The sequence below is a fragment of the Pipistrellus hanaki genome (assembly GCF_964339955.1).
Source record: "Pipistrellus hanaki genome assembly, chromosome: 12".
Lineage (NCBI taxonomy): Eukaryota > Metazoa > Chordata > Mammalia > Chiroptera > Vespertilionidae > Pipistrellus > Pipistrellus hanaki.
In genome coordinates, this window is record NC_140514.1 from 31339741 (window position 1) to 31358438 (window position 18698).

General features: G+C 42.7%; 1 protein-coding gene across 3 annotated transcripts in view; it reads left to right on the forward strand.

The window, feature by feature from the left end:
• Positions 1-18698, forward strand: part of SANBR (SANT and BTB domain regulator of CSR) — a 46032-nt gene that overhangs the window by 22779 nt on the left and 4555 nt on the right. For all 3 annotated transcript variants that reach the window (XM_084901096.1, XM_084901095.1, XM_084901094.1), the window contains 9 exons: positions 1181-1330; positions 3790-3935; positions 4947-5046; positions 9206-9238; positions 10288-10387; positions 12716-12807; positions 16375-16403; positions 16481-16554; positions 16991-17079. In XM_084901096.1, the coding sequence (XP_084757222.1) occupies positions 1181-1330; positions 3790-3935; positions 4947-5046; positions 9206-9238; positions 10288-10387; positions 12716-12807; positions 16375-16403; positions 16481-16554; positions 16991-17079 (813 nt within the window). The remainder of the gene's footprint in view (positions 1-1180; positions 1331-3789; positions 3936-4946; positions 5047-9205; positions 9239-10287; positions 10388-12715; positions 12808-16374; positions 16404-16480; positions 16555-16990; positions 17080-18698) is intronic.

Sequence of the window (18698 nt, forward strand, 5' to 3'; positions counted from 1 at the left end):
CAGTCCACAGGACGAAACTCTATCCTCTGAGCCAAATTGGCCAGGGCTACATGAAAATTTTTATGACTCCCTAATGTCTCCCTGCCCCAAGTAATTTTCCTCTCACTTGAGTAATGATTTTAAGTAGAGTGAAGGAAAAGCTGCTTATTAAACCCTTCATGGAGAGATTTCTCAAACTGTATATGTTTATATCCAATAGACTCCCTCTGTTCCCTCAATTTTTAAAAATTGGATTTATTGTCCTAACCGATTTAGCTCAGTGGATAGTGTCAGCCTGCGGACTAAATGGTCCCAGGTTTGATTCCAGTCAAGGCCATGTATCTTGGTTGTGGACACATCCCCAGTGGGGAACGTGCAGGAGGCAGCCAATCAATGATTCTCTCTCATCGATGTTTCTAATTCTCTCTCTCTCTCTCTTCCTCTCTGTAAAAAATCAATAAAATATATTTTAAAAAATATGCAAAGAATAATCAAGGCAAATTTTTATTTTCTTATTTTCACTAGAAACTTTTTATATGATTGGCTAATTGTAAAATTAGATATACATCGCTGAAACCAGTTTGGCTCAGTGGATAGAGTGTTGGTCTGCAGACTGAAAGGTCCCAGGTTCGATTCCAGGCAAGGGCATGTACCTTGGTTGCGGGCACATCCCCACAGGGGGTTGTGCAGGAGGCACCTGATCTGTGTTTCTCTCTCATCGATATTTCTAACTCTCTATCCCTCTCTCTTCCTCTCTGTAAAAAAAAAAAAAAAAAAATCAATGAAATATATTTTTTAAAATTAGATATACATCAAGATCAATGAATTCATCTGAATTTTGAGTAAAGTGTTCTTGGTTTTTCTTTTTAATAACTTTATTTAGATATAATTGTGTGCCATAAAATTTATTCATTTTAAGTATACAGTTTAGTAAATTTAGAGTTGTGTAACCATCCCCACCATCCAATTTTAGTACATCCTCATGACCCCCAAAAGATTGCTTGTGTCTTTGTGCTGCCACTCCTCAATCTTATCTCCAGCCTCAGGCAACCACAAATCTACTTTGTGTCTCCAGAGATTTGCCACTTCAGTACTTTTTATGTAAAGGGAACATGCAATATGTGGTCTTGAGTAAAGTATTTTTGAGATGTAAATTGCAATGTGGGAATAATAATTGATTTTATATTTTTCTTTTATCCAGGTTTTCCTCTGCACAGAATTTTCACATTGTCAATATCACTCAGAAGCAGTGGTTTATCCTGCAGCCAGTTCACTTAGTACTGTGGGCACTGGAATTTATCCCTGCTGTAACCAAAAGGTCCTTCGGTTTGATCCTACCCAGCTTATAAAGGTAAAGGTGAAGGATTGACAGTATTACAGTATTGCAATGAGCATCCTTGCACATGCATCTTGGTACAATACATGGGTATTGCCATAGGTTGGAGTCCTTGGTCATTAACACTTTTGAAAATCTTATGTAATTATATTTCATGAGTGCTGAAAGGAACCTAAAGCTCTTTCTCATCATCCTCCATACAACAAATACAGAGTGGGGCTAAAGTAAGTTTACAGTTTTTGTATGAAAAATAATACAATAATTAATAAGTAACAATACAAGATTAATCTCTGTATTTCCCATATTCACGACTCTACACCTACTTTCAGCTCTCCCCGTCCCCCACATTTATAAAGTATTACACACTGTGCAAGACAAAGAGTGGTGTATGAAATGAGATTGTTTCTGTGTTAATGGAGATTTACAGTCCAGGTAATAATATCAAAAGGGGGAAAAGCACACAAAGAAATGTTGGAACAAGTATTCAGAGTTATAAATCTCTAATAGACTGGTCTTACTGGCCATCGAAGTCAAGAAATGCCTTCTTAAGGAGCTGGTATTTCGTTGACGAAGGAAAAGAGCCCTCCAGTCAAAACAACAAGTCCAAAAGGAGCACAGTGACTAAGAGACCAGAAGAAACTATGCTTGCTACAGAAAACATGACAGTTCAAGACAAGGCTGGAGATGCTGGAGTTGTCAGGCCATGGACGGACAGGACCTCATAGGCCATGTTTGAGTTTTTATCTTCATTTCAAGTTTTTTAAAATATCAGTTGTGGTGTGGAGAATGGCTTGAAGAATAGTCATTGGAATTAGGATCAAGAAGAAGTTATTACATAGCCTTAGAGAATGATGATGGTAACTTGGACTTAAGAGTAGTGGCAATGAAGAGAAATAGATGAATTCAGTATTTGGGACATAAAACTGATTGATGGATTGTATCATAGAAGGAGAAGGATGACTCAGTTCCATGCTTGTGCTACTTGATAGATGGTGATATTATTCACTGAAGAGGAAACAACAGAAGGGAATTAGGTTTGGAAAGAAGCTCACGTGTTCTGTTTTGGACAATTTTTGAGTGTGAGATGCTCTGAGGTAACCAGGCAAAGAGTATTAAATATATGGGTTTGTCTTCTTTACAGCAGCGGTTCTTGACCTGTGGGTCTTAGCAGGGTTGCCTAAGACCATAAGAAAACAGATATTTATATTATGATTCATTAACAGTAGCAAACTTGCATTTACGAAGTAGCAACGAAAATAATTTTATGGTTTTGGGTCACCACAACACAAGGAACTGTATTACAGGGTCGCAGCATTAGAAAGGTTAAGAACCACTGATGTAAAAGAATGTTCGTAATAGTATTATTTGTAATAGCTCCAAACTGGGGGCGGGGGGGGACATTTATCAACTGTAGAATAAATAAATGTGTGTATCTACCTAATAAAAGAGTAACATGCTAACTGACCGTACCTTTGTGATGCCCACCAGCCGATCAGGAGTATTATGCAAATTAACCCAACAAAGATGGTGGGTCTATTTGCATATACAAATGCTAGCAGCTGGGGGCGGGGCAGGGCAGGATTCTTGCATCACCACCATGGCAACGACACAGGCATCCTGCATCACCCCAGCTGCTCTGGGCCTCTGGGCAGCCTGGGAAGGCAGAAAGGCAGCTCTGGGCTGGAGTGAAGGCGCTGCCGGCAGCTAGGGGAAGGAAGGCCCATTCATGCACGAATCTCCGTGCATCAGGGTTTTAGTATTCTTATAAAGGAATACTGTACATTAAAGCAAATGTTAGTTACATGCAATAACATGGTTGAATTATAAAAACATAATGTTGAACCAAACAACTGAGGTAAAACTAATGGTAGTATTTAGGGATGCATCCTTACATGGTAAAGGATAAAAGCAAGAAGTAAGTACTTGTAAAAGGCAGGACAGAGATTACCTTTTGGGAGAAAGAGGCAGGTATGGGCCCTTGGAGAATGGGCCCATGGGGACTCCTGGAGTGTTACAAATACTCTGTTTTTTAATGTGGATGGTGGTCACATGAATGCTCTTGATTATTCTTTAGGTATACATTTATGTCTCATGCTTTTTTCTTGAGAAATGCTAAAATGGTTTATATGACCAGGCAAAGAATAACAAAAACATATGCCTTGGCCAGTGTGGGTATGTGGTTAGATCATCAACCCTCAAACCGAAGGATCCTGGGTTCAATTCCTGGTTAGTGGTTCACTCCCAGCCCCTGGTTAGGGTGCATGCAGGAGGCCAGCAGTGGATGTGAGAGAGACACATCAATCTCTCTCTCTTTCCCCCCCTCTCTTTCCCTCCATCCTTCCCTTTCACTCTCTCTGAAAAGCAATGGAAAAAAATATCCTCAGGTGAGAATTAACAACAAAAACATAGTCATCTTTAAAGGAATGTGTCTATAATGAACCAACCTCTCCAATTTAATGTCTCTTGTACAACAGGGTTGTAAAGTGAGGGACCACATAGTTGGTCTTCATGGTCAAGGTGAAGGTGCAGATTCGCTGTCCTATTCAACTGCTAGAATACTGGAGGATCTACACAAACACAAAGATGTCATTGTTGTTCCTTTTTCTAAAGATAAAGTTAGGTGAGATAGGGGGTGGGGTGGGGTGGGGTGGGGTGGGGTGGGGTGGGGTGGGGGAGGGATGCTGTACTGCATGTTTTTTTAGTGAGTCCCATCTCAGCATCATCTGCTGTGCTTCCCTAATCACTAATATTAGTCCTCAAATAGTTTATAGTATTTCAGAAAGCTTAACTGGAATTATATGTTAGCTTACATTAAGAGCAAGCAGATGTTTATTTGATAGGAAAAGCACTTCAGAATATTGGCGGTCCAGAAGTGGAAAAACTGATCAAAGGAGTCCTTGGTGATTGAAAGGTTAGAATCCAATTTTTGAGGTGTTTTTATTTTATTTTCCCAAATTATTTAAGCTCATCCTAAATGCTTGATTGACACAACTTAGAAAAAATAGTTGTTAGTGAGGTTATCTTTGCATAAATTTGAGCTCCTTGAAGTCAGTAATTTCTGAAGTTACTTCTGTCATCTTATAACTACAGCAGGCTGTCAGGTTGAAGGTACAAGAACCCTTAAATAAAGGCTGTTCACAGGCCTTTATAGGAGCCCATTATAGGAGCCCATTTCACCACCTGGCAAGTATGATGCCTGGAGATCAATGGTGTGATTTCTGTATAGAGTAATTTCTGTAGGGGAATCACTAGATGAATAAAGAAATGTAAAAGTTGAAGTGGCGCAGGGACCGGTTTGGCTCAGTGGATAGAGCGTCGGCCTGCGGACTGAAAGGTCCCGGGTTCGATTCCGGTCAAGGGCATGTACCTTGGTTGCGGGCGCATCCCCCGTAGGGGATGTGCAAGAGGCAGCTGATCGATGATTCTCTCTCATCGATGTTTCTAACTCTCTATCCCTCTCTCTTCCTCTCTAGGAAAAATCAATAAAATATATATATTTTTTTAAAAAAGTTCAAGTGGCATACCTTATGCTAAAGAAATATACTTCTAATAAAACACTTGCAATAAAAAGATATCATTTAAATTCCTAAAAAAATGAACACTTCTCCATCAAATGCCTTTTTCTTCCTAGTGATTCTGGGATTGGCCCCTGTGATGAGAAGGGTCTGGATTGTGATGTTTTACTGGAGCCAAATACACCATGGGGCCCCAAAAGTGGAGAGCTCAACGCTGTGAGTAGCTTGTTTCACTTATTCTTTATTTATATAAACAACTGATGGCACTTAATCTTTAAAAGAAACCTGATCAGTTTAAATTGAAATTGAAATTTTTAGTAATAAGTATTTACTGACTACCTGATCATACCACGGTATTATGCTTAGTTATTAGGACTCCAAGGATAATAGGGCACATTTGTCCTTCAAGAATTAATAACTAATTGATTTCAGTTTTAGAGAAAAATATATCATGGCCTTCAGGGTTTTTATTATGGGTAAATAATCCTATCTAATAAAGAGGTGATATGCAAATTGACTGTCACTCCAACACACAAGATGGCCACCCCCATGTGGACAAAAGATGGCCGCCACAAGATGATCAGCAGGGGAGGGTAGTTAGGGGTGACTGGGCCCACAGGGGAGGGCAGTTAGAGGTGACCATATCATCAGGGAGGGCAGTTAGGGACAATCAGGCTGGTAGGGGAACAGTTAGGCATTGATCAGGCTGGTGGGGCAATGGTTAGGGGTGATCAGGCTGGCCAGCAGAAGCAGTTAGGAGCAATCAGACAGGCAGACAGACAAGTGGTTGGGAGCCAGCAGTCCAGGATTGTGAGTTCAGGCCTAAATGGGCAGTTGGACATCCCTCAAGGGGTCCCACATTGGAGAGGTTGCAGGCTGGGCTGAGGGACACCTCCCCTCTGTGCATGAATTTCATGCACCAGGCCTCTAGTGATTTTTTGATAAATAAAGATAGTATAAATGGTATAGTCTATTCCCTCTTAGTCCTATAAACTTTTTGGTAAAAAATGCTTTTTTAAAAATTGAATCAGGAGTGCATTTAGTTTTTCCAAAATTTCAAAACTAAAATATATGAACATGAACAGAAAGCTTTAATTCCTGTTACCAACAGCCAGGAAGTCTCTGTTTGCTGGTGAGCTTCCTGCCTTCTTGTCTGCTGAGGTGGCCTTCACTTGAGAAAGTGAAATACTCCTTGTAAAAGAGGTTATAAACTCCAGCTGGCTATAAGTGTTCAGTTATTAACATTTATTTCCGAACTGTATACAAAATAGCAAATTAGATTTCTTGAATATTCATATATAATCTAGTTCTTTAATTTATAAAATATAAACATTAAAAAGTGATTGAACAGGAAGCCACTGTCTTCCAGGGGTGCCCAAGATTTTATCCTGTGAGGCTCCCCAAGGACTCAGCCAGCACCCCAGAGGGAGACCTTCTGTTTGAGGGGGGGAAAGGTCATTGAAATAGTTTAAAAAACTAACATTATGTCTACGTGTGATTTACTTGTCCTTTGGAAATTACACTAAGAAATGTCTTTTGGGTTTTTTGTTTTTTTTTGTTTTTTTTTTTTTGTTTTTTTTTTTTGTTTTTTTTAATCAATCTTTATTGTTCATATTATTACAAAGGTTCCTCATTTCTTCCCCCCTCCACCAGGTTCCCACCCCACCCTCTGCCTCCTCCCCATCCCCCATTGTCCTCATCCATAGGTGCACAGTTTATGTTCAGTCTCTTCCTCCCTCCCTCTCCCCGATAGTAAATCCCTTTTCAGATAGTAAATCTGTTACTTAGCATTTTCTCATATCAATAATACCTCCACATGCCCAATGATACACTTCACACAAAAGACATTTTCAAATAGGTCAACCAGCCTCATCCAGGCCCCACCCAAGGCACTCACAGATCAACACCCCAGCGCTATACTAACTCAACACATCCAGATCTAAGCCTTCATCACTTGATTCAGCAGACCCTCAAGTTCCCGCAAAAGTTTCCAGCCATGTCTGAGAGGCAGCCGTGGGCAGGTACAGGCGAGGAGCGAGCTGTTTCGGGCCTGGCTGCTCCGGGCCTGGCCTCTGTTGCTCTGGTTCGTTCCACAACCAGCTGCTCCGGGTCTGGTCACTGCCGCTCCCGACCTAGTTGCTCTGGACTTGGCTGTTCCTGCTACAGGCCTGGCCGCACCCGACCCGGCTGCTCTGGGACCGGTTGCTCCGGTCCCGGCCGCTCCGGGCCTGGCCGCTCCCAGCCTGACAGCCGCTGCTCCGGGCCTGGCTGCTCCCAGCCTGGCAGCCATTGCTCCTGGCCTGGCCGCACCAGACCCTGCTGCTCCGGGCCTGGCCGTTCCCAGCCTGGCAGCTGCTGCTCCGGGCCTGGCCGCTCCCAGCCTGGCAGCCGCTGCTCCGGGCCTGGCCGCACCAGACCCGGCTGCTCCGGACCTGGCCGCTCCCAGCCTGGCAGTCGCTGCTCCGGGCCTGGCCGCACCAGACCCGGCTGCTCCGGGCCTGGCTGCTCCCAGCCTGGCAGCTGCTGCTCCGGGCCTGGCCGCTCCCAGCCTGGCAGTCGCTGCTCCGGGCCTGGCCGCACCAGACCCGGCTGCTCCGGGCCTGGCTGCTCCCAGCCTGGCAGCTGCTGCTCCGGGCCTGGCCGCTCCCAGCCTGGCAGCCGCTGCTCCTGGCCTGGCCGCACCAGACCCGGCTGCTCCGGGCCTGGCCGCTCCCAGCCTGGCAGCCGCTGCTCCGGGCCTGGCCGCACAAGACCCGGCTGCTCCGGGCCTGGCCGCTCCCAGCCCGGCAGCTGCTGCTCCGGGTCTGGCCGCTCCCAGCCTGGCAGCCGCTGCTCCGGGCCTGGCCGCACCAGACCCGGCTGCTCCGGGCCTGGCCGCTCCCAGCCTGGCAGCCGCTGCTCCGGGCCTGGCCGCACCAGACCCGGCTGCTCCAGGCCTGGCCGCTCCCAGGCTGGCAGCCGCTGCTCCGGGCCTGGCCGCTCCCAGCCTGGCAGCCGCTGCTCCTGGCCTGGCCGCACCAGACCCGGCTGCTCCGGGCCTGGCCGCTCCCAGCCTGGCAGCCGCTGCTCCGGGCCTGGCCGCTCCCAGCCTGGCAGCCGCTGCTCCTGGCCTGGCCGCACCAGACCCGGCTGCTCCGGGCCTGGCCGTTCCCAGCCTGGCAGCCGCTGCTCCGGGCCTGGCCGCTCCCAGCCTGGCAGCCGCTGCTCCTGGCCTGGCCGCACCAGACCCGGCTGCTCCGGGCCTGGCCGCTCCCAGCCTGGCAGCTGCTGCTCCGGGCCTGGCCGCTCCCAGCCTGGCAGCCGCTGCTCCTGGCCTGGCCGCACCAGACCCGGCTGCTCCGGGCCTGGCCGCTCCCAGCCTGGCAGCTGCTGCTCCGGGCCTGGCCGCTCCCAGCCTGGCAGCCGCTGCTCCTGGCCTGGCCGCACCAGACCCGGCTGCTCCGGGCCTGGCCGCTCCCAGCCTGGCAGCTGCTGCTCTGGGCCTGGCCGCACAAGACCCGGCTGCTCCGGGCCTGGCCACTCCTAGCCTGGCAGTCGCTGCTCCGGGCCTGGCCGCACAAGACCCGGCTGCTCCGGGCCTGGCCGCTCCCAGCCTGGCAGCTGTTGCTCTGGGCCTGGCCGCTCCCAGCCTGGCAGCCGCTGCTCCAGGCCTGGCCACACCAGACCCAGCTGCTCCGGGCCTGGCCGCTCCCAGCCTGGCCGCCGCTGCTCCAGGCCTGGCCGCACCCGACCCGGCTGCTCCGAGCCTGGCCGCTCCCAGCCTGGATGCTCCGTGCTTGGCTACTGCTGTTCTGGGCCTGGCTGCTCCCAACCCGGCTGCTCTGGGCCGGGCTTCTCCGGGCCCAGCCACTCCGTGTCTGGGTGTTCCTGGACTGGCCACCCTGGGCTTGGCCGCCTCTGCCTCAGGCCTGGCTGCCACTGCCCCAGGTCTGGCTGCTCCAGTGCTGGCCGTTGATGCTCTTGTTCTGGCTGCTGCTGCTCTGGGGCCTGGCCACTGCTGCTCCGGGCCCAGCTGCCACTGCCTTGTGCCTGGCCACTCTAGGCCTGGTCGCCGCTGTTCCAACATTCTGTCCCTTTTTTCTCTTTTTTTTTTTTCTTTTAAAAAAACAAAACAAAACGCATTTATGTTGCAATGTTGGCTGGTGCGTTGAGTTCTGGGTTTTTTGTTTTGATAAACATATACATCTTCTCTAGATAGGGGATATAAAAGATAATAAATCATTTTCAGCCTGAATTTAAAATTATATTTCAACCTGAAAGGGAACTATAGTTGTAACTTTTAAAAATTATTCTACAATATCCATATAAAAATAAGGAGCTGCAACCTGGGTATATACAGATTTATTAATATCTTATTCTTTTGACTTTTTTATAGTTTTTATCACTGAAAAACTGGACTCTGCAATTGGTAAGTAAACAACTATATCCCACTTTCATGAATCTCTTTCTTGCTATAGTTTAGTTTAATATAATGTTATCAACGAATTATTTTATAGATTTTAGTTAAACGTTTATTATCTTTTTTGGTGTCTACAATTTTGTACTTTACTAAAAATGTTATTGTTTAAAACAGACAACATATTCTATTATCTGGCTGTATAATTTATAAGTCTGTTAAATGAGTTACTGAAAATTATTTTTATGTCACATTTAGAACATTGAACAAAGCAACAAATCTGTAATTGGAAATTTCTAATTATTTGGTCATTTGATTAGTTCGTTAATTGATTTTTTTTTTTTTTTACCTGTTTGCCATTACTATGCCATCTGCCATCAGTATTCACAAAAATGGAGCCAGAATTGGATCAGTGATGACAGACAGTAGGGCGGATAGCTACAGGAAACAGATACGGATACATTTAAGTTTTCTAGAACCTCGCTGAATCAGAGAATGTGCACATGTGCTTGTTAATGAGACTACTTTAATATTGGCAATTATTATATTTTATTTTTCAATATATTTTTATTGATTTCAGAGAGGAAGGGAAAGGGAGAGATCGATTGAAATATCAATGATGAGAACCATTGATCAGCTGCCTCCTGCATGCCCCACTGGGGATCCACCCCACACCCAGGCATGTGCCCTTGACTGGAATTGAACCCAGGACCCGTCAGTCCACAGGCCAGCACTGTATCCCTGAGCCAAACCAGACAGGACTATATTTTAATTTATTCTTAATATCAAGAAACATACATTCAGTTAAGTGATGAGATACAATTTCAGCAAATACTGAGTACCTGTCAGGTACTATCATTCTGTTAGAATCTGTGAAGGAAATAAAAAAAATATTCGATGTAAAACAATCCTCAATGTTGTGCTTGGCAGTGGTCATTTTATTAGCTCTTGCTTGGCTCATTCGTTGAAAGTAAATTTAGATAAATGTGTTTGAAAAAATTTATTAGGGATGTGATAAATACTACATTTTTAATAAAATGAAAATTGTTTCTTTAATTCAGAAACAACAGTCATTATTTTCAGAAGAGGAAGAATATACCACCGGATCTGAGGTCACTGAAGATGAAGTTGGAGATGAAGAAGAAGTATCCAAGAAACAAAGTACATTTATTAATATTTCTAAATTAAAAATCAAGCCTTACTTTTAAGAAACATTTATTTTTATTGTTGAAAATATTACAGAAGTCCTCTTTTGTCCCCCCAGAAACACCTTTCCACCCCTCACTATCCCCCAACTTCCTCAGACCTTCACTGCACTATTGTCGGAGCATATAATCTGTTCTGCCTCCCCACCAATCCCCTCTGAGATTCATTAGTCTATTCCATACTTCTATGTCTCTGGATCTATTTTGTTAATCAGTTTATTGTTTATTTTTCACTTTTCTCTCTCTTTGTTGTTTATTTTATTCATTAGATTCCACATATGAGTGAGATCATATGATACTTGTCTTTCTCTGATAGGAATATCAATGATGAGAGAGAACCATTGATCGGCTGTCTCCTCCATGCCTCCCAATGGGGATTGAGTCCGCAACCTGAGCATGTGCTCTGACCAGAAATTGAACCGTGACCTCCTGGCTCATAAATCAATCTCAAACACTGAGCCATGCCGGTCGGGTTAGGGTTACCTTTTCTCAACATCCTTGCCACCAATTGTAGTTTTCTTTTTCACCTGTTTGCCATTGTGACAGGTGTGGAGTAATACATCATTGTTATTTTAATTCTCATCTATCTGATGGTTTGTGACATGGAGCATTTTTTCATATGTCTCTTGGCTATCTGTATGTCCTCTTTCTAAATTTAAAATCAAGCCTTACTTTTATGAAGGGATGTATTCTGAAGGCTTTAATGCAACAGATGAGGACTTGGCTTTCTAAATCTACATATTGGCTTATAATATAGAGAATAAAGGAAGCTCCATCAAGATTTCCTAAAGTTGGCACTAACACAGAATACTCATAAAATTGTAAAGAAAGTGCAGTGTACTGAGAATCCTCCAAGTTTTTATTTCAGATGTAACCTCTAATGGGTTTCTCAAAATATATGACTCACCTCATAATTCTTGAGATGATTTGAAGTGACACTCAAATGAAACATTGACTAACAGTCATCAAAATGTGATTCTAAAAAATTAAAAACATGATTTTATACAACTAGAGAATGAGCTTATGTCAAAGATTTTCAAATCTCCCTGACTGGTTTGGCTCAGTGGATAGAGTGTTGGCCTGCGAACTGAAGGGTCGCAGGTTCGATTCCGGTCAAGGGCATGTACAGGCACATCTCCAGTAGGGGGTGTGCAGGAGGCAGCTGATTGATGTTTCGCTCTCATCCATGTTTCTAACTCTCTATCCCTCTCCCTTCCTCTCTGAAAAAAAATCAATTTTATATATATATATATATATATATATATATATATATATATATATATATATATATTTTTTTTTTTTTTAATTTTCAAATCACTGGTGAGAGAAACAGCAGGGAAAGTAGTTCAAAGAGCATTTCAAGACTCAGATTTTCCTACAATGCATTAGACCTATGACCTTTGGGGTTATCTTTTCTACAAGATAGAAATCGTTTTCATTTTTATTAAACACAAAAATCTGCAAGTTAACATGAAACTTAACAGAATCTGAGCCCTCAGTCAATAGTAGATGGGAAAAGTCAAATACAAGGACATTCTCTTAGAGAATTAAACAGTCCTGTGTGGGTCTGTGTAACAGTCCTCCAGTAGGCTCTGAAAGAACTTGCAATCCACCCTTTATCTTATTTCCAAGTTTTATATAATTTTTCTTTAGCTGTAATCCTTTACCAATTATTTTTCAATTCTAATTAGTCAAGGAGAAAATACTACTGATGTATGTTTTTTCACAGTTGATTAAGGTATAATTTACATGTAATAAGATTCACCCTTTTTAAAATGTGTACACATTGATGAGTTTTGGCATATGGTTGTATAACCAGCACCAAAATCAAGACCTAGAGCATCTCTCCAAGAAGCTACCTCCTGTCCCTTTACACTCAGTCACGTTGGCTCACTCCCAACCCCAGGCAACCACAGTACGAAGCTTTCTGTCACGATGTTTTACCTTTTCTAACATCTTGTCTGTGTGGAATTCTGAGTAGCTTTTTATGTCTGACTTCTTTCACTTATTATGATGTTTTTGAAACCCATATTGCATATATTAATAGTTTGTTCCTTCTTATTGCAGAGTAGTAGTCTATTGTGTGAATATACCATAATTTGTTTATCCAGTCTCCATTTCATGAACATTTGAATTGTTTCCAGTATTTGGCTCTTATGAATAATGCTGTTGTGAACATTAGTGTAAACCCTTGTGACCACAAGGGTTTTATTGTTTGGAATTAACAAGTGCTTTAGAGAAATATATGGGACTTATGCTCCTAACATTAATTTTCTATTATCAGGGAAAAAGGAGAAGCCAAAGAAGTTCACTAAACAACCAAAAAAGCAGATGTCTTCACCCTGTGGTCAGAAGAAAGAAAAGGTATTGGAAAAGGTAATTCTAAATTATATACTACTTTTTTTTTCTTTTTAATATATTTTTATTGATTTTTAAAGAGAAACCAAGAGGGAGAGAGAGAGAAAAACATCAATGACGAGAGAGAATCATAGATTGGCTGCCTCCTGCATGTCCCACATTGGGGATTGAGCCTGCAACCTGGGCATGTGCCCTGACGGGGAATCCAACTGTGACCTCCTGGTTCAAGGGTTGATGCTCAACCACTGAACCACACCAGCTGGGCTGGTCCAATGTCCTTTATTTTTTTATTTTAATTTCTTTATTGATTAAGGTATCACATATTTGTCCTCATCCCCCCATTCCCAGCCCTCCCCCCTCTTCACGCATGTCCCCACCTCCCTGTTATCCATGACCACACTAATCTAAAGTTCATACTGAGAAATAAGCAACTATAGCCAGGGCAAATCTGAAAAAGAAGAGAAGCAAATATTCAAAATGGAATGCTAGCAGTGTAAAATGAATAAAATATTATAAAGACTGAGATTAGTTAAATATCTCTAAGATGTATTAATAGGTGAAAAATAGCATGTAGTATAGGTGAAAGAATATATATGAATATGTTGAATGTAAATAAAATATCTCTCAAGCCCTAGCCAGTTATGGTTCAGTGACTAGAGTGTCGGCCTGTGGGCTGAAGGGTCTCAGGTTTAATTCTGGTCAAGGGCACGTGCCCGGGTTGTGGGTTTGGTTCCCAATAAGGGGCATGCAGGAAGCAGCCAATCAATGATTCCTTCTCATCATTGATGTTTCTTTCCCTCTCCCTTCCTCTCTGAAATCAATAAAAAAATAAAAATATATACACTGAGTGGCCAGATTATTATGATCTCTGAACACATAATAATCTGGCCACTCAGTGTATATCCTATATAATAAAAGGCTAACATGCAAATTGTCCCCTTGACCAGGAGTTCGACCAGCAGGCAGGCCGGCCAACTGCCCATGTCCCCTCCTCCTGGCCAGGCTGGCCAGACCCCACCCATGCACAAATTCATGCACTAGGCCTACACACACACACTAAGTGGCCAGATTATTATGCATTCAGAGATCATAATAACCTGGTGTGTGTGTGTGTGTGTGTGTGTGTGTGTGTGTGTGTGTGTTGAAAGCTACATAAGAACTTGATAAGATTGGTTGCCTCGAAGAAGTGGAACTGAATGACTGGGGGCAGAGGATTTTTACTGTGTGTGCTGCTGGTACCTTTTGAATTTTGAACCAATATTTAAAGACAAAATTCCAGATTTTAAAATGAAATAAAATAAATAGACTTTAAATGACATCAGCAGATCAGTGGATTAAAAAAATGTGGTATATCTACACAATGGAATACTATGCTTCTGTAAAAAAGAAAGAACTCTTATCGTTTGCAACAGCATGGTTGGACCTAGAGAACATTATGCTAAGTGAAATAAGCCAGTCAGAGAAGGATAACTATCACATGATCTCACTCATTTGTGGAATATGATGAGCAACATAAACTGATGTACAAAAATAGATATAGAGACATAGAAACATTGAACAGACCAACAAACCTTAGAGGGAGGGCGGGGAAGAGTGAGAGGCATAGGTAAAAGATCAACCAAAGGACTTGTATGCACGCATATAAACATAACCAGTAGACACAGACACTAGGAATGTGCTAGGGAGTGGGAGCAGCCAGGGGAGGTCAATGAGGGGGAAAGGAGAGTTACGTAACACTTTCAACAACAAAGAATTTAAAAAGGAAAAAAGAAAAATGTTATGTAACTATGACCACCTTGTTCTTTAAAAAGTGAATTAAACCTGCCCTAACTGGTTTGGCTCAGTGGATAGAGCGTCGGCCTGCTCTTTCAAGGATCCCGGGTTCTATTCCAGTCAAGGGCATGTGCCTTGGCAGTGGGGAGTGTGCAGGAGGCAGCTGATTGACGTTTCTCTCTCATCAATGTTTCTAACTCTCTATCCCTCTCCCTTCCTTTCTGTAAAAAATCAATAAAATATATTTTTAAAAAGGGAAATAAACATAATGTTACTACAAAAACAATTTTTTAAAATAAATTATAGAGGCTGGGACAAACATAGATTTACAGTTGTGGGTACCTGAAGCACAGAGTTTATTCTTGTATTATTATTTATTAATTGTATTATTTTCCATACAAACAACTGTATATCTACGTTTGCCCCATCAAGTATTTTATGTTTTTTTAAAATAATTATTATTTCCCCATGTCATCAAAGAAGGGGGTAAAAAGCCAGGTAGGAATAAGAGAACAGTAAGAACCACAGTTGGATAAAAGAAAAGCCATGGATTCCAAAATGTGTAAAAGCTGGGGTTGAGACATGTTCCTCACAATTGGTGGGGTGTACATTCATCTTCGTGCTAAGTACTACAGGCACACAAATGGGTGAATTATAACAAATTGCCTAAGCTGCCGAAACCGGTTTGGCTCAGCAGTAGAGCGTCGGTCTGCGGACTGAAAGGTCCCAGGTTCGATTCCGGTCAAGGGCATGTACATTGGTTGCGGGCACATCCCCAGTAGGGGGGTGTGCAAGAGGCAGCTGGTCGATGTTTCTCTCTCATTCACGTTTCTAGCTCTCTATCTCTCTCCCTTCCTCTCTGTAAAAAATCAATAAAATATTAAAAAAAATAAAACAAATTGCCTAAGCTGGGGCTTCCAGATCAGACAAATAAAGCTGGGTTCAAATTCCAAGTTTGTTTCTCTTTGGATACAATTCTTAATTTTTACAAACCGGTTTTATTATCCTATATAATAAAAGGCCAGCCACCAAAGGTGTAATGGCCAGAGACCAGAACCACCACAGCCCCTCGCCAGGCTGGCCCCACCACCAAGCAGGCATTTAGGGGCGATCAGATAGTGGTGAGGGGTGATCAGGTAGGCAGACCAATGGTTAGGGATGATCAGGTAGGCAGGCAAGCGGTTAGGGGTGGTCAGGTAGGCAGGCCAGCGGTTAGAGGCCATCAGGTAGGCAGACAGCCCCTCACAGGGCTGGCCCTGCCCCCAGCAAAGAAAGAGGGAGGCCCAGGCCACCAGTGGCGACTCTGTGTTCGGTGTGTCGCTGGCCAGTGATCACCCTGCAGGAGGAGGCCCAGGCCAGCCAAGCCTTCACACCCCATGCCTGTCTCCTGCAGAGGGGAGGTCACCGGTGGCAGTGGAGGGGGAGCGGAACAGCGCTGCACAGATGGCAAGCATTGGCAGCAGCAGGTTGGGGCCAGCTGCCTGCAGCTGGGGGAAGAAAAACCCTGATAGGCCCTGATCTCAGGCCAGGCCTAGGGACCCTACCTGAGGGGTCCCGGATGGTGAGAGGGTGCAAGCCAGGCTGAGGGGATCTCTTCCCCCCACTCCCCAGTGCATGAATTTTTGTGCACCGGACCCCTAGTAGAGGTAATAACACCTGTCTCACATGATTGTTGTAAGGCTTAAATGAAATACTTGTAATGCTCATAGTACAGCATTTTGCACTCATTAAATGTAAACTTTTATTATTAACTATTGCACTAATCAGTAAATATGTTCTAATTGGGCCTTAATGTTGTCTACTTTTTTTTAGTCAACTGCTAGAGATGTGTCTCCTTTCCTGTGAGTATTGCTCCTGAATCCAGTCAAATATTTACTCTGAAAGCACCAGAGCTGACTTTTGTTTAACTTTTCACTAGTGTGAGTGTGCAGAAGAATAAGTGGGATGTCACAAGATCCTTGAGATTCAACCAGGATGCACAAAGAGAAGATGGTAAGTTTTGTTATTTGTGTAATATGCAAGTTGGGTATAAATAACAATAATAGGAATCTTTTATATTATGAAGTATGCTGAATAGCTTTAAAGTTTTCAACTGGAATAAGGCTCAGAATTAAAACATTTCTTAGACATCAACCAGAGTTCATTACTAGACAATCACAGTAGATAATTATTTTATGTACGGTATGGTTTTAAGGTCTCTACTTTCACTCTAAAGATGACAAAATATGTTTTAGGCTGATGTACAGTAATCTTAAAAGCATGAAAATTATCCATGTAGGAGCCATTTTTCCACTTGTAGTCTAAAATTCTTCAACGATAAATAGGTTGTTTATTTTCATAAACACTTGGTGGTTGCAATCTTTTTTAAGAAATAAAAGTTATAAATCACCCTTATAAAAAGTAAGGTTTACTATTTTTTTACCTTCAGATCAGCGACGGATGTCTGAGATTACAGGGCACCTTATAAAGATGAGATTGGGTGATCTGGACCGAGTCAAGTCAAAGGAATCGAAAGAAGTAAGAATTATGAACTAGTGCCCTATGCCTGCTTAGATATGCCTTCCTACTTCTGTTCATCATGAGGAATATAAAGGTGTTTTAGAAATAATTTTAAGAGAATGATTTAAATATTTTTATATTCTATACCGGTTAGCCAATTCATTCACATAAAAGTTTTCTACTACCTCTTATGTCCGTGGTTCATAGGTCCTCTGTAACACATACAATAAAGTTCATTGTCACTGGATGTGTGATGTCACACCAGCGGAGGCTGACCAGATGCTGACTATACAGAGGGTGACTTTCAGGAAGTTGCTGATTTGATCAACCCTTCTTTCAGGGCTTAGATGTTATCTCTAAAATAAAATATTATCTTGCTGAAAAGGATGACTAGAAATACCTATGTTTTTACTAGAATTACATATTAATCATAACATTATGTATTATCACAGTATTGGTAATGTTTAGTTATACTCTTGCCGCTGTTTTTTAAATTTTTTTTAAAGAGTTGGATTTCTGTTTTTTTTTTTTTTTTAAATATATTTTATTGATTTTGTACAGAGAGGAAGGGAGAGAGATAGTTAGAAACATCGATGAGAGAGAGTCATCGATCAGCTGCCTCTTGCACACCCCCTACTGGGGATATGCCCGCAACCAAGGTACATGCCCTTGACCGGAATCGAACCCGGGACCCTTCAGTCCCCAAGCCGACGCTCTATCCATTGAGCCAAACCGGTCTCGGCGGATTTCTGCTTTTTTAAAAAATATATTTTACTGATTTTTTACAGAGAGGAAGGGAAAGGGTTAGAGAGTTAGAAACATCGATGAGAGAGAAACATCAATCAGCTGCCTCCTGCACACACCCCCACACGCCCACTGGGGATATGCCTGCAACCAAGGTACATGCCCTTGACCGGAACTAAACCTGGGACCCTTGAGTCCGCTGGTGGACATGCTATCCACTGAACCAAACTGGTCAGAGCTGTTTTTTATTTTTATTTTTTAATTTTTATTGATTTCAGAGAGGAAGGGAGAGGGAGAGAGAGATAGAAACATCAATGATGAGAGAGAATCATTGATTAGCTGCTTCCTGGACGCTTCCTACCAGGGATCGAGCTAGAACCTGGGCGCATAACCTTGACCAGAATCAAACCTGGGACCCCAAAGGCCGACACTCTAGCCACTGAACCAAACCAGCTAGGACTTGCCCATATTTTTTTATTTAATAATTTACTTCCCTATAAAATTTCTAAGAGAAAACATAGGCAAAATATTTTTGTGACCTGGATTAGGCAAATAATGTATATCTTAGCTACAACACCAAAAACATGACCAATAAAAGAAAAAATTTAATAAATGGGACTTTATCAAAATGTAAAACTCTTTTTGAAAGACACTAATAAGAAAATGAAAAGAAAGATCATAAGCTATGAGAAAATACGTGTAAAACACTTATCTGGTAAAGGATTTGTATTCAGAATATACTGTAACTCAAAACTCAGAAATAAAAGAAACAATCCATTAAAAGAAAAGGTCAAAAGATTAACCATACATTTCTTAAAAGAAGGACATAGGTGGCAAATAAGCAAACGAAAAGCTGCAACACATTTTTTAAAAATATTTTATTGATTTCAGAG